Source organism: Trichomycterus rosablanca, chromosome 8 (genome assembly GCF_030014385.1).
Source record: "Trichomycterus rosablanca isolate fTriRos1 chromosome 8, fTriRos1.hap1, whole genome shotgun sequence".
NCBI lineage: Eukaryota > Metazoa > Chordata > Actinopteri > Siluriformes > Trichomycteridae > Trichomycterus > Trichomycterus rosablanca.
This window is the reverse complement of record NC_085995.1, coordinates 21,424,164-21,438,809: the sequence shown is the minus strand read 5'-3', so window position 1 is coordinate 21,438,809 and position 14,646 is coordinate 21,424,164. Positions and strand designations below refer to the sequence as shown.

The 14,646-nt window shown below is 41.0% G+C and overlaps 1 protein-coding gene across 1 annotated transcript in view; it reads right to left on the bottom strand.

Moving 5' to 3' along the window:
- The window catches only part of gria1a (glutamate receptor, ionotropic, AMPA 1a), a 162,394-nt gene that overhangs the window by 28,923 nt on the left and 118,825 nt on the right, over positions 1 to 14,646 (bottom strand). The window contains exons 13-15 of the mRNA XM_063000558.1: positions 14,162 to 14,409; positions 6,151 to 6,265; positions 3,742 to 3,876 (exon numbers count right to left, since the gene is read on the bottom strand). Coding sequence (XP_062856628.1) covers positions 3,742 to 3,876; positions 6,151 to 6,265; positions 14,162 to 14,409 — 498 coding nt within the window. The remainder of the gene's footprint in view (positions 1 to 3,741; positions 3,877 to 6,150; positions 6,266 to 14,161; positions 14,410 to 14,646) is intronic.

Here is a 14,646-nt window from a genome sequence, read left to right as displayed (position 1 = left end):
AAAAAGAGAATAAAAATTTTTAAAAAACACAGTTTCTTACATTCACTTTGCATTCCTGCATTTCGAGTCTGCAACACATTCCAAAAAAAGTTGGGACTATAAAGCATTTACCACACTTAAAAGAGGAGACCAAGTGATTTAGTGTTTCAGCTTTTATTTTGTCTCATTCTTCCTGCAAACACGTCTTAAGATGTGCAACAGTACGGAGTCGTCGTTGTCACGTTTTCGTTACAAAATTCTCCACACATTCTCTACTGGGGACAGGTCAGGACTGCAGGCAGGCCAGTCCAGTACCCGTACCCTCTTCTTCCGTAGCCATGCCTTTGTAATGTGTGGAGGATGTGGTTTTGCATTGTCTTGTTAAAAATGCATGAACGGCCCTGGAAAAGATGAAGTCTTGAGGGCAGCACATGTTGCTCTAAGATCTCAATGTACTTTTCTGCATTAATGCTGCCATTACAGAAGTGTAAATGACATTTTCCAAGGGCACTGACACAGCCCCATACCATGACAGACCCTGGCTTTTGGACTTGTTGCTGATAAGTCTGGATGGTCCTTTTCATCTTTGGTCCGGAGCACACAGCGTCCATTTTTTCCAAAAAAGATGTTTTCACTGTGCGATGGTCCATCCTAGATGCCTCCGAGCCCAGAGAAGTCGACGCCGCTTCTATGGTTAACATAAGGCTCTTTTTTTGCACAGTAAAGTCTTAAGTGGCATTTGTGCATGTAACTCTGAATTGTAGTGCTTGACAAAGGTTTGCCAAAGTAATTCCTCGCCCATGTGGTTATATCAGCTATTGTTGAGTGGTGGTTTTTGATGCACACTTGATTGGCCTTTACACACTGAAATTCCTCCCAATTCCTTGAATGGTTTAATGATATTATGCACTGTAGAGGGAGAAATATGCAAATGTTTTCCAATCTTTCTTTGAGGTACATTGTTTTCAATAATTTTCTCATGCAACTGGAGATCCTCTGATCATCTTTGCTCATCAAAGACTTAGCTTTTCCTGGATGCTGCTTTTGTACCAAACCATGATTACAATCACCTGTTGACATCACCTGATTGAAATCACATCATTATTAAATTTTTTCACCTCATTACTAGCCCTACATTGCCCCCATTCTAACTTTTTTTGGAATGTGTTGCAGGCCTGAAATGCAGGAATGGAGGTATATTAACAAATGAAATGAAGTTGAGCAGACAAAACATGAAATATCTTGGGTTCAAACTGTCTGCAATCAAATAAAAGTCAAAGTAAAGTAAGGAACACTGCATTTTTATTTTATTTGCATTTTCCATACTGTTCCAACATTTTCAGATTTGGGGTTGTATCTTCTCTTTATGGCTCTTCATCATTCTTGTTGTATTGCATTTTCCCTCTATGCTGTCTGGGCTGTTGTTACATGTATACACGTGTCCTCTCACCAAGACAATTCCTTACTTGGTGAAACAAAGTGGTTCTGAAAACCTTTTATGTTCATATAATCCAGCTATATACTGGCACCAATATTAATAAGAGGACAGCATGCCAAAACCCTGTTGCTCGGTGTAAAGCATTTCCTTAATTTGCTAATCACGAGTGCAATGTGAGTAATGTTGCTTTTGGCTTATTATCTGTTAGTCCATGATAATCAAGCATAAGTCTGGCTTTATTGCACTATGCTTGAAGTTATATGTCTGATGAAGATTAATTTGCATTCATCAGAGAGTTGCAGACACCTTCATAATGTTTAATCTATGATGGACATGAAATGTGAATCCTGTTAATCGAATTAAAGAAGCAAAATCCATTTAAGTCTGATCTATTATAGTGTAATACGAGTGTATAAATCCTGTTTAACTCAGTTATGGGGTTGTTTTGGGTAACTGACTGTCACAGTGTTATTGATCATAGGAAACAAAATGGATTTGTAGGTGAGTCTGGTGACATGCAGGAAATAAAGTGCTGAGGAATGTTTAAAAGTTTATTATTTAATAACTATTGATCACTAAAGAATTAAAGTGCCTCTGAACTGGTCTTGGTCTAAATCTAATGAATGTAAAGTAAATGATTCAGCATGAATTTATTTTTTGATACTCAGTGATTAGAGGTGCTGATAATTAACTCAATAAATATCAAATAGGTCATTGTGTAATCAGTGCTGCCAAGATTATTTAAATTCATCTTCAACAGGGCTGCAAACATTACAAACACTCATACACACACACACACACACACATGCACGCACACACTGTCAAGTAATAAAATCAATGTTGTGGGCGCTCAGGTGGCGTAGAGGTAAGACATGTCTATATGCCTATATGATAGCCCCTGCACACAGACGGGGGATAATGGGGATCAGTGCAAGACTCTCAATACAGGAGACTGAATACTAGTATCCACTGCTCTACTCGGTCAGGAATGGAAGTCAGCAACATTAGAGAGCAAGCGAAATGCAATCGGTAAGTGGATATGATTAGAGAAGTACCGTTCTCCTGGCAACCGCCAAACCCAGACTCGTCCATCGAATTGCCAGATGGAGAAGTGTGATTCGTCACTCCAGAGAACACGTCTCCACTGCTCTAGAATCCAGTGGCAGCGTGCTTTACACCACTGCATCCAACGCTTTGCATTGTGCTTGGTGATGTAAGGCTTGGATGCAGCTGCTCGGCCATGGAAACCCATGAAGCTCTCTACACACTGTTCTTGAGGTAATCTGAAGGCCATATGAAGTTTGGAGGTCACTATGTGCCTCAGCATCCGCTGACCCCGCTCTGTCATTTCACGTGGCTACCACTTCATGGCTGAGTTGCTGTCGTTCCCAATCGCTTCCACTTTGTTATAATACCACTGACAGTTGACTGCGGAATATTTAGTAGTGAGGACATTTCACCACTGGACTTGTTGCATAGGTGGCATCCTATCACAGTACCACGCTGAAATTCACTGAGCTCCTGAGAGCGAACCATTCTTTCACTAATGTTTGTAGAAGCAGTCTGCATGCCTAGGTGCTTGGTTTTATACACTTGTAGCCATGGAAGTAATTGGAACACCTGAATTCAATGATTTGGATGGGTGAGTGAATACTTTTGGCAATATAGTGTATCTAACAGCTGCTTATTGATGATAACTTTACAGAAATTTGAACATTTGATGTGCTTTAGCTTAAAGAAGCTAAAATTAGTGACATCAAAGTTATGATGGTAATATGCTAATATGTTCATATATGTATATATGATAATATATATGAAGGTTTTAATCATTTACAATCATAATTCATAATTCAGAGGCACTTTAACTATACGCAACTGGAGTTTAAATTAGAGCTTAAATGATTTCAGTGCATATCTTGCAGATTACTAATAAGGCAGACGATACATTTAGTACATTTCTGAGTGGTTGCCATATTTAGCCATGAGTGATTTATGGGGAAGCAGTACAGCTGTCTTTTTAAATAATCATTAGTCTAGACAGAAAGACTTCATTTGCAAAGGCAGTGAAAAACATGGCAGCGCTGCGTCTGCTCTTTTACATTTCACTTTGGCAGTGAAAACAGGCCGATGTAAACGCATTAACATAACGTACAGCCTGGAAAACTTCAGGACTGTGGTGGAGATGGCAACCCAGAAAGAAGTAAGAGAAAGATGTCTCATGGCTGCTACTCTAAAACAATTCAACTTTAAGCCGTTTGACCACTGTACATGCAGTAACTGTGCAGTTCGGTGTAAGTGCCCTCTAAAGCAGATTGATCAGCCACCTTCATCCTGTGAGACTCGGTCCTCGACTTGTAACAGAACTCCACCAGCGCCACCAGCATAGCAAGACCCAGGCCTCCAATCAGGATGTAAAAAACTCCAGCCACGTTACTGAGGCTTAAAGCACTCGTCTTATCCTATAGGAGGAAAAGGATTTAGGTCAGATACAGCCAAGACAGGTACTAAACACTTATGTGTACATTTGGTTCAATTAAGAAAAAAACTCAACAAATTCATATCTAATGCAGTAAATCACAAACAGAAATGCAAGTGATGATTCAACAAAATCATCATGTGGAGTCAGCTATGATGTCCATGTTTGTTAAGTAATTATTTAATGGATGTGCTACACTGCCTGGTAAAGTTTGGTGCTGTCATCTCTTTCCAGAAAAAAATTCCCAATGGATCACTGTTCCGCCAGGAGGCTCGACCGGAGGACAGCAAATCAATCGCCAATCATCACGGCGGATCCTGGAGAAGAGGAGGAGCTTATGCTTCAAGAGTGGAGAATCGTCATCTATTTGGCAGCTTCAGTTCAGACTGACATTGACTCTGGTGTAGGGTGGCCAGCCGTCCGGCTTTAGGTCGGATAGTCCGGTTTATCAGCTGCCAGTCCTCCGCCCATGCAACGCTAGGACGGACACTTAAAAATCCTTCTTTTGGAGTGAACTGGTTACATTTTTGATCAATATTATATGTCATTGGCTCAGGTACATGTCAAAACAAATGCTTTGTATTTCATTGGTTTAACAGCCTCATTTGACTGCTTATAGTGCTACCTATTGTGGGCGGACCTTCTGCAATTGGCCAGTGGTGGGCGAGCCACGATTCGCAGAAAGTCCGCCCTCTAAATGCTAGTCTGTGATTGGGTGGTTGAATTTCGCCCGCTCGCTCTGTTCTGCATACACCTCTACCTGAATCAATTAGTCAGCTCTCATGCTCAGGAACGCTGTGAAAATGCCAAATATATCAAAAGTAGACACAACATTTGGTGAGTAAAACAGTAATTTGTTATAGAATTCTTGCTTAAATTGGTCAAAAACTCTGTTATATGGGTTATGGTTTCATTCTGTGTTGCAGTATCATGTCCCCCTGTTTCTGGTATGACGTCCTCCTTTTGGGGGTGTAATGTCCTCCTTTTTGTGACTATGAATGTGGCCACCCAGCATCTGCCAAATGCTAAAAATGTAAATGTAAATATTTAAAGCAATATTTCCTTTACAATTAAGTGTTACAGCATTTTACCATAGACTGGGTCATAACAGATGCCACTGACGCATTTGTCCCAGCCTTCATAAGGTCGTCTATAAGTCTTTTGCAGTAACCCAGAGGTTTTTCTTCATTGTTAAGGCCTCTGGATGAAATTTTGGGCTTTTCCCCAAAGTTTGCTGCTGTGATATAAGTTTGGAACCTCCAGACAATACTCCTAATGGTGTTTCTAGTTTCAAGGTCTTAGAAATCTTCTTATACCCATTGCCTGTTTAGTGCAGTGAAATTAGCTCCTTTCTCAGCTTTTGTAATAGATGCTTAGTTTCCATCATGGTTGTACCGTGTTTGGTGTTTAACACATCACAGCTGAAGCGAATTAAGGGTCATTATTGGAGTTCCTCTACATCAAACTCAAATCATGTTAAAAATCTAAACTTAATATTTAGTCAGGTATGTTCACATAATTTTGGCCATATGGTGTATACACCAACTAGGCATAACATTATGACCACTGACAGGTGAATTGAATAACACTGATCATCTCTTCATCACGGCACCTGTTAGTGGGTGGGATATACAGTATTAGGCAGCAAGTGAACATTTTATCCACAAAGTTGATGTGACTTATTGTATTAAAACAACGGCTTAGGATTTCCATTAGTGGAGAGAAGACAAGTAATTATGAGAGAGACAAGTAATAATTAAGAGAGGGTAAGTGGTCAATAAAACTTTGCTAAAGCAACAAAGCTAATGGTGGCCCAAGACCACCATTGGCACACTTTGTTTTCTGGGTCTGTTTTGATCCTGACCTTGAGGGTCCACAATCAGTTTGCTGGTGAGTAAAGTTTGCACATCCTCACCATCCCTCGTTAATTTGTCTCAGGTCTTAAGTCAGAAAGAAAACATAATTGAACCGTTTATTCTGACAGTGCATTAGTACTCCATCAAGCTTTGAGTTCCTGCTTCCTGCTGTAAGAGATGTACTTCTCACTGGGCAACCTGCAGGCTGCAAACACTCTGCTGTTTTATCCATCATAATAAAAAAAGGTCAATTAAACCAAAACGTTTGACCCACCAGATCAAGAATTCAAGGACTCCAGCTATTTCGGACAGCTTTCAGCAAAAGTGTTTAGTCAGATTGCAGGTTAACCACTTTCACTCAGGTGCTTTTTACCCGCTGTGTTTATCACATTGGTGCTGACCTTGGAATCACCTCCACCGCTGCCGCACTCGCCCTTGTCGTACCACCATTTGTTTTTCAATTTGTCCAGCAGGCCCTGCTCGTTCAGCTTCAACACTGCCAGGTTTACTCGGTTTCTGAAAGAATAAGGTACCAATAAGGTATGTGGTTAGTGCCCATTTTTGTAAAAGAAATATTAGCAGTCATCATCTACAGCTGAGTCAAGAGGTTAATGCATGTAGAACTAATATATTAGGGAACAATTCTTATATCAAGGGTAAAAGATGGAATTTGCTGATTATAATCACAGGACCTCACCGCATAAAGAATTACTTCAACACCAAAGATACAAACTGAACTAAAATAGGTTTTATTTTTTATTTAATTATTTTTTATGCATTTTTCCCTTTTCCTACCCATTTTTTAGCGCGTCCAATTTTTACCCAATTGCGTTATGCTTTCTCTCTACTGGTGCTGACCCCCACCCCGATTGAGGAGATCAAACTGACACATGCCCCCTCCGACACATGCACAGTAGCCGACTGCATCTTTTCACCTGCACGAGGTGAGTTCATATGCGGATCAGCCTTGTGCACGGAGAGCCACACCTTAATCAGCGTTATTCCCCGGCTCTGCGCAGGCGCCATCAATCAGCCAGCAGAGGTCGCAATTGCACCACCCTGTGAACAACAGCCAACCGTTGTTCTTGTAGGCGCCCTGCCCAGCCGGATGGCAGAGCTGAGATTCGATACGATGTATTCAAAATCCCAACTCTGGTGTGCTACCATCTGAGCAGCTTCCCATACATCCTTATGGGAAAAAAATATCTTGAACTCTACGTCTTTAAAACTCGTCGCCAGTCCCAGAACCAATTTATGTCCAGTTTCAAGGTACCACTGTATATGGCAAAAAGTAAATGGACAACTAACTAACAACATTAGCTTGTTGGACATGCCATTACAAAACCATGAGCATTGGCATACTGTGAAGCCATAACAGCCTACACTTTTCTGGTAAGATTTTTAGGTGTATCTGTGAGAATTTGTGCCCATTTACTAAAAAAAAAAAGAAGCATTTGTAAGTTTAGTCACTGATGTTAAATGTATTACTGTTAGATGTATGTTAAATGTATTACTTTCTGTCCAATATCAGTGCTGGGGCACACACACTACGTTGACACATATTTTTACAGACACACTTTAAATTCTTGTGGAAAGACCTCCCAAAGGAGTGGAGGCTTTTATAGCTGCAAAGTGGGGCAACTTCCTTATACTTATGAATACCCACTGTTTTGGATTGGAATCTCAATCGCGCACATGGTCAAATTACTAATATTTTTGACCTAATATTAATATTAATAGTGGTGAGGTAAAGCTTGGCTGTGAATAAGTAAATTGTAATAGCTGTTGCTAAAGAATAATTCAAAGTGTTATATAACTGCAGATATTCATATGTATTCTAGCATATTTTGACAGATGTTCTGTGCATGGATACCATAACATTCATTAAACATGTCATTCTGTATACCTTAGTTTATTTTTAGACAGTCTGAGGTTTTTTTTACTTTATTGTGATATTTGTGTTCATAGAATGTACACCGAGCAGCCATAACATTAAAACTACCTCCTTGTTTCTACACTCAATGTCCATTTTGTAGTTCTACAATTACTAACTGTAGTCCATCTGTTTCTCTGCATGCTTTGTTAGCCCCCTTTCATGCTGTTCTTTAACGGTCAGGACTCTCCCAGGACCACTACAGAGCAGGTATTATTTGGGTGGTGGATCATTCTCAGCACTGCAGTGACTCTGACATGGTGGTGGTGTGTTAGTGTGTGCTGTGCTGGTATGAGTGAATAAGACACAGCAGCGCTGATGGAGTTTTTAAACACCTCAGTGTCACTGCTGGACTGAGAATAGTCCACCAACCAAAACTATCCAGCCAACAGCGCCCCGAGGGCAGCGTCCTGTGACCATTGATGAAGGTCTCAAAGATGACCAACTCAAACAGCAGCAATAGATGAGCCATAGTCTCTGACTTTACATCTACAAGGTAGACCAACTAGGTAGGAGTGTCTAATAGAGAGGACTCCAGCAGCGCTGCTGTGTCTGATCCTCTCATACCAGCACAACACACACTAACACACCACCACCATGTCAGTGTCACTGCACTAAATAATACTTGCCCTGTGGTGGTCTTGTGGGGGTCCTGGCCATTGAAAAACAGGGTGCAAGCAGGCTAAAAAGGTATGTAGAGAAATAGATGGACTACAGTCAGTAATTGTAGAACTACAGAGTGCTTCTATATGGTAAGTGGAGCTGATAAAATGGACAGTGAGTGTAGAAACAAGGCCGGACATTATTTCTTAAGATTAAGATTAAACTTCTTAACAATGGGCGGAAAGAAACTCCAGTGAGCTGCACAGAACCTTTACCTCAGCCCTACTGAACACCTACGGGATGAACAGGGATGTCAATTGTGAGCCAGGTCTTACCATCCAACATAAGTACCTGACTCTACAAATGCCTCTTTTACTAAACAGGTACAATAGTGCTACCCACTGAGCCAACATGCTACCCCCAGTAAGGTGTAAAGTACTATTATGCAAGTGTGGGGAACTAAATACATGCAGTATTTCTATTCTTGCAAGTCAGACATTGTTCTGTTAAGCAGCCTGTACCACAGCAAAGAATTCTCTGTACAGATGCTAGAGTAAATGTTGTTTCCGTGTGTGTCTGCTGTTCATTAAGGGTATATCACAGTCAAGGTAAATATACAGAGTGCTAAAATAACTGGCATATACAGTATGTTCATAAAAATGAAAACAGTGAGATTTACATTGGACCTAAAAGCTGCACTGTATAAAAAGCACACCAGTAAATCTAAAAATGCATCCAGGAGTACTAAAATTTAAGATGTGGTTTTGCATAAATCATAAATGAAACCCTTTAACTTTACATTTACATTTTCTGCATTTTGCAGATGCTCTTATCCAGAGTGACTTACAGAAGTACTTACACACTACATATTTCCCCACTCTAGTTCAAGTAAACAACAGTCCAAGGATACAAATCTGCTACAACCCTGTTAGAACAAAGGAAAATACATACATTGATTTAACTAACTAAAAGGGGGAGCTGGTCCGTAAAATGCATTTGTCCAAAACTGCGAGGTTCACAAAAGTGCTAAACATGCACACATGATAAACAGTAAAATGAACAACATGAATAGATATGTAAATATGTAACGTGAAACCTGTAATAAATATAAAATTGGTGTACTGTACTACTGGAGAAATTTCATTTCCCTTGTGTGGTGGAGCAGATCGTATAGTGGGGACTAGTATATATTACTCTGAGTCTGAAGCACTGCTGGTGGCTACTGGAGCAGTGCTGGTGCATAACTAAGCACTAGAACTTGCAAAAAATTAGCATAAAACACAGAGAACAAAGCAAGCCTCCCAGCAAAATAAAGCCTCTTTTTCATGTAAACAAAAAAGTGTGTGCCGGCTAGTGGACAATTACTGAACTACTGGTATTGGCACGCTTCTTGTGGGAATTTTAAACAATCAGAACGGACATTCTAGATGTGACGGGAACCTGGCGTGTTTGCAACAAAAAAATCCAGAACTTACAATGGACTTTATCACAGACTGGACTGAATAATAAAGAACTCCAATTATTTTTTTGCTAGTTATTACTTTCAGTTTAATTAAATTTTGTGTTTGTATGATTTGTGTAAATCCTATTTATTTAAAATATCCTCCAGGCCACCCAAGAAGGATGGGTCCCTGCTGAGTCTGGTTCCTCTCAAGGTTTCTTCCCGTAATTTAAGGGAGTTTTTCCTTGCCACTGTTGCCCTCGGCTTGCTCAATAGGGGTTTTTGGTCTGTTGGTCCTAGAGTCTGTAAAGTTGCTTTGAGACAATGTCCATTGTAAAAAGTGCTATATAAATACATTTGACTTGACTTTTGGTTTTTCAGATTGTGTCCGTTAAATCCGAAATCCGTTATATGGAGGTCTGTTAAATCGAGGTTCCATTGTATATACATACATACATTTTAAATACAATGATATAGAAGACTCTTTGAGACTCAAAATGTCTTCATTCCAAATGTCTTTCTTGTGTTCTGGGTGGAGGATCAAGACTAGTGAGAATAGTGGCTCGGAGCTTGCGTGGTACAGATCAGGGTTTTATAAGTTCTCTAAGGTAGTTTGGAGCTGGTCCATTTTTGGCTTTGTAGGCGAGCATCATTTGTTTTAAACTGAATGTGGGCAGCTACAGGAAGCCAGTGAAGAGAACACAGCAGTGGGGTGATGGTGCAGTGTTTTGGGTTGATTGAATACCAGGGGAACAGCTGCATTTTGAATGAGTTGCAGGGGTTTAATAGTGGACATGGGAGCACCTGCCAGGAGGGAGTTGCAGTAGTCCAGCCGTGAAATGACAAGTGATTGTATAAGAATCTGAGTGGCGTCCATAGAGAGAAATTGCCGAATCTTCTTGATGTTTTAGAGGAGGAACCAGCATGATAGGTTATCCAGGACAACACTGAGGTTTTGTACATCAGATGGTTTGATCTGGCAGTTATTAAGAGAGAAAGAGAGATGACTAGGTCTTGAGTTGGAGAACTTTTACTGTTAAACAGGGGTGGATTGAAAACAATTGGCAACATAGCAGCACTTGATTTCTTGATTTCAGCACTGAGATTAAAAGCCACTAATATTTTTTTCATCTTTGTCTATTTTTCATAACATACACTGATCAGCCATAACATTAAAACCACCTCCTTGTTTCTACACTCACTGTCCATTTAATCAGCTCCACTTACCATATAGCAGCACTTTGTAGTTCTACAATTACTGACTGTAGTCCATCTGTTTCTCTACATACTTCTTTTTTTAGCCTGCTTTCACCCGGTTCTTCAATGGTCAGGACCCCCACAGAGCAGTTATTATTTAGGTGGTGGATAATTCTTAGCACTGCAGTGACACTGACATGGTGGTGGTGTGTTAGTGTGTGTTGTGCTGGTATGAGTGGATCAGACACAGCAGCACTGCTGAGGTTTTTAAATACCGTGTCCACTCACTGTCCACTCTATTAGACACTCCTACCTAGCTGGTCCACCCTGTAGATGTAAAGTAATAGACGATCGCTCATCTATTGCTGCTGTTTGAGTTGGTCATCTTCTAGACCTTCATCAGTGGTCACAGGATGCTGCCCAGGGGGGCGCTGTTGGCTGGATATTTTTGGTTGGTGGACTATTCTCAGTCCAGCAGTGACAGTGAGGTATTTAATAACTCCATCAGTGCTGCTGTGTCTGATCCATTCATACCAGCACAACACACACTAACACACCACCACCATGTCATTGTCACTGCAGTGCTAAGAATGATCCAACACCCAAATAATACCTGCTCTGTAGTGGTCCCGGAAGAGTCCTGACCATTGAAGAACAGCATGAAAGTGGGCTAACAAAGCATGCAGAGAAAAAGATGGACTACAGTCAGTGATTGTAGAACTACAAAGTGCTCCTATATGGTAAGTGGAGCTAGAAAATGTGTGACAGTGTGTGTAGAAACAAGGAGGTGGTTTTAATGTTATGGCTGATCAGTGTACAGTATATTTAAAAAACATGGATTCAGGTCAAGAGAGTTAAAATCTATCTTACATAGTGCACAATGGGTGATCACATGATCAATAAGTAGCTCTTATTGTGACTCGGATAGCGCCCTTAAGGATGCTAGAAGATCACTAAAAACACAAGTGCAAAATACAGACAAATCAAGAAAAATGATTGCTTAGCCAATGAAGTTCATTGAATATGTGTCAAGCAATCCATAATTTTGCCATATGGCTGCTAAAAGAAGCAGAGATGTGCAAAGCTCTGTGCCTTCTGAGTACTGAAATTAAATCCATGTCTGCTGTGTGTCTCTCACCCTATACTCATCTTTCTATACGGTGACCCAAAAATGGCACTACAATAGCTAGAAGGTCATTTCTCCAAGGAGCCTATCTTATTAGAGGTAGGTAGAGGTTACTGAACTTATTTTAGCAGCACGGAATTGCTCTTCTAAGCCCTCTTGGCACCAGATATAGAATCCCATGTCTTGCACAGGTACAAAATCTATGACCCTAGTGTTAGAGTTGCTAAAAAGGGTATTGAAGTATAAATTAAAAATCAAATTAAAACGTATATATAGTGGTGTGATAAGGTAATTGGCTATGCCTATGCCTATGTAGTAGACAGTAAACTGGAGTAAACCGGTCTATTATTCTGGCCTGGGCAGGGTGCCTACACAGACAGGAACTGGCTGGGTGTATGGGCGAGCCCTGCGATGGATTGCCCAGGGTGTTCCTACCTTGCAAACAATGTTTCCTGGGGAAAACCGGGCCTGCCACAACCCTGAAAAAAATCTAATAAAATTAATTAATATAATTAATTAAAAGGGGGTGGCATGGTGGTTCAGTGGGTAGCACTGTCACCTCATAGCAAGAAGGTCCTGGGTTCGATCCCCAGGCGGTGCGGTCCAGGTCCTTTCTGAGCGGAGTTCGCATGTTCACACCGTCTCTGGTTTCCTCCCACAGTCCAAAAACATGCAGTCAGGTTAATTGGAGACACTGAATTGCCCTATAGGTGAATGGGTGTGTGTATGTGTGTGTGTGTGTGTGTGTGTCTGCCCTGCGATGGACTGGCGCCCTGTCCAAGGTGTTACTGTGTGTCTTGTGCCCATTGAAAAGCTGGGACAGGCTCCAGCACCCCCTCCCCCGCGACCTTAATTGGATAAACAGTTAAGAAAGTGAGTGAGTGAATTAATTATAACAACCTTGGTTAATTAACCATTTTATCTAATTTACTCGGTTAGCAAGAACTGCATTGTAGAATATAAACCAAAGCTGCATCCGAAATCGCACACTTAAACAGTACAAACTAGATTTGAGACACTGTGCACTGCCTGGCTGGTAAAGCAGTAAGCTCCTTCAATACGCAAGTGTGCAGTATGCACACAACCTCGTACACACTACGTCCAACATCTTACCAACGTCACGTGATGCATGATGTCACATCGCCACAGTTATAACAATTTTAAAATCAGACAATACTGTCGTTCTCCACAAAGCTGCTCATAACGTTATTCAATTCAGGTCACCGCTAGATGTGCCGGCTCGGAGGCAAATAGGCATTCGCTCGTGGCTTGAAAATCACCTCTCAATTGCTATGTGTGAATTGTTCGACTACTCGATCAGAGCGGCTCACCAAGCGCTTGCAGACTGAAAAAAAAATATCCAGCATGCTAAATATCTGCACCAGTTAGCGACTTCCAATCCTGTAGTGAGAAAAGTGTTGCGATCAGGTTGTAATTGGCAGTGAGTGCTATGTTAAGCTGCAGTCAATGAGAACGCAAGATATGAAGCAAGGGGAAACCTGGGGGAGGGGTTGTAAATGTCAACAAGCCTGCCTACAGCAAAATATAGTTTCTATCAGAATACATCAGCATACACACAAGCTTTACAGTATTTGTGACCTTATTGTCCATCCCAAACAATAATACCTACATTGCATCTGCAGAACAGACAATCCCTGCTGGTCATGTAGCCCAATCCAATCCTTAACCCAGATTCTTTTCTTTTTCCTCTTTGCTTTTTTCTGCATATTGTTATACCCCTTGTCACTTATCGTGTGTTTTCGTGACAAAACAAAGTTTGGAAAACCAGACAGACTCGTCTTGGTGACAGATGGTGTGGTGTGACCCCCTGCCGCCGATCAATGTAGTGTAAAAACCACAATGACTTAAAAAACTCCTGATTACAAGAGTTCAAGTTGTGTAGTGTGAACTGTACAGCGATCTGAACACTTTGGAAGTCATGTAGTGTGAACTTAGCATTGTCGGTAGTATTTTTATTAATACAATATAAAGCATCTATTCCTATCTGCACACCATGTTAATTTACTTTCATAACTGATCAATGTCTTGTTGTCTTCCTACTATAACACTCCACAATGTTCATCCAAGTCACAAGGTGTCCTAGTGCATTACCTGAGCGGCGATCCTTTCGGTGTAGCTACACCGTAACCTTTGGAGTCCAAATTGCCGCCCACTTTCATGGTGTCACAGGGTTTGCGCTGTTCTATATACTCATTCATGGTGGACTCCAGCAGGTAAGCGTATTTCCCTTTGGATTTCCGAACTCTGATCACCCCTTCGTCTGTGGTCTTCACAAACACTGATGGGTCGGCTGACTTCATGTAGGACCACATCTTTTCGAACACGGCAATTTTCGATCTCTGTGAGTAAAGGAACACCATGATGTTATAAGATTCTTAAACGGTGGGTTTATATGAGGTCTAGTCAGATTTACAACTGCATACACAATTTTTCCTGGAGCCAAAAGGGACTCCTGTCACAGAAAATAATTGTGTTCTCAATTAAGGAGATGGGTCTGGGCCCTCTCAAGGTCTCCTGCAATTTAAGGGAGTATTTCCTTGTCACTGTCGCCCTTGGCTTGCTCAGCAGAGGGTTCT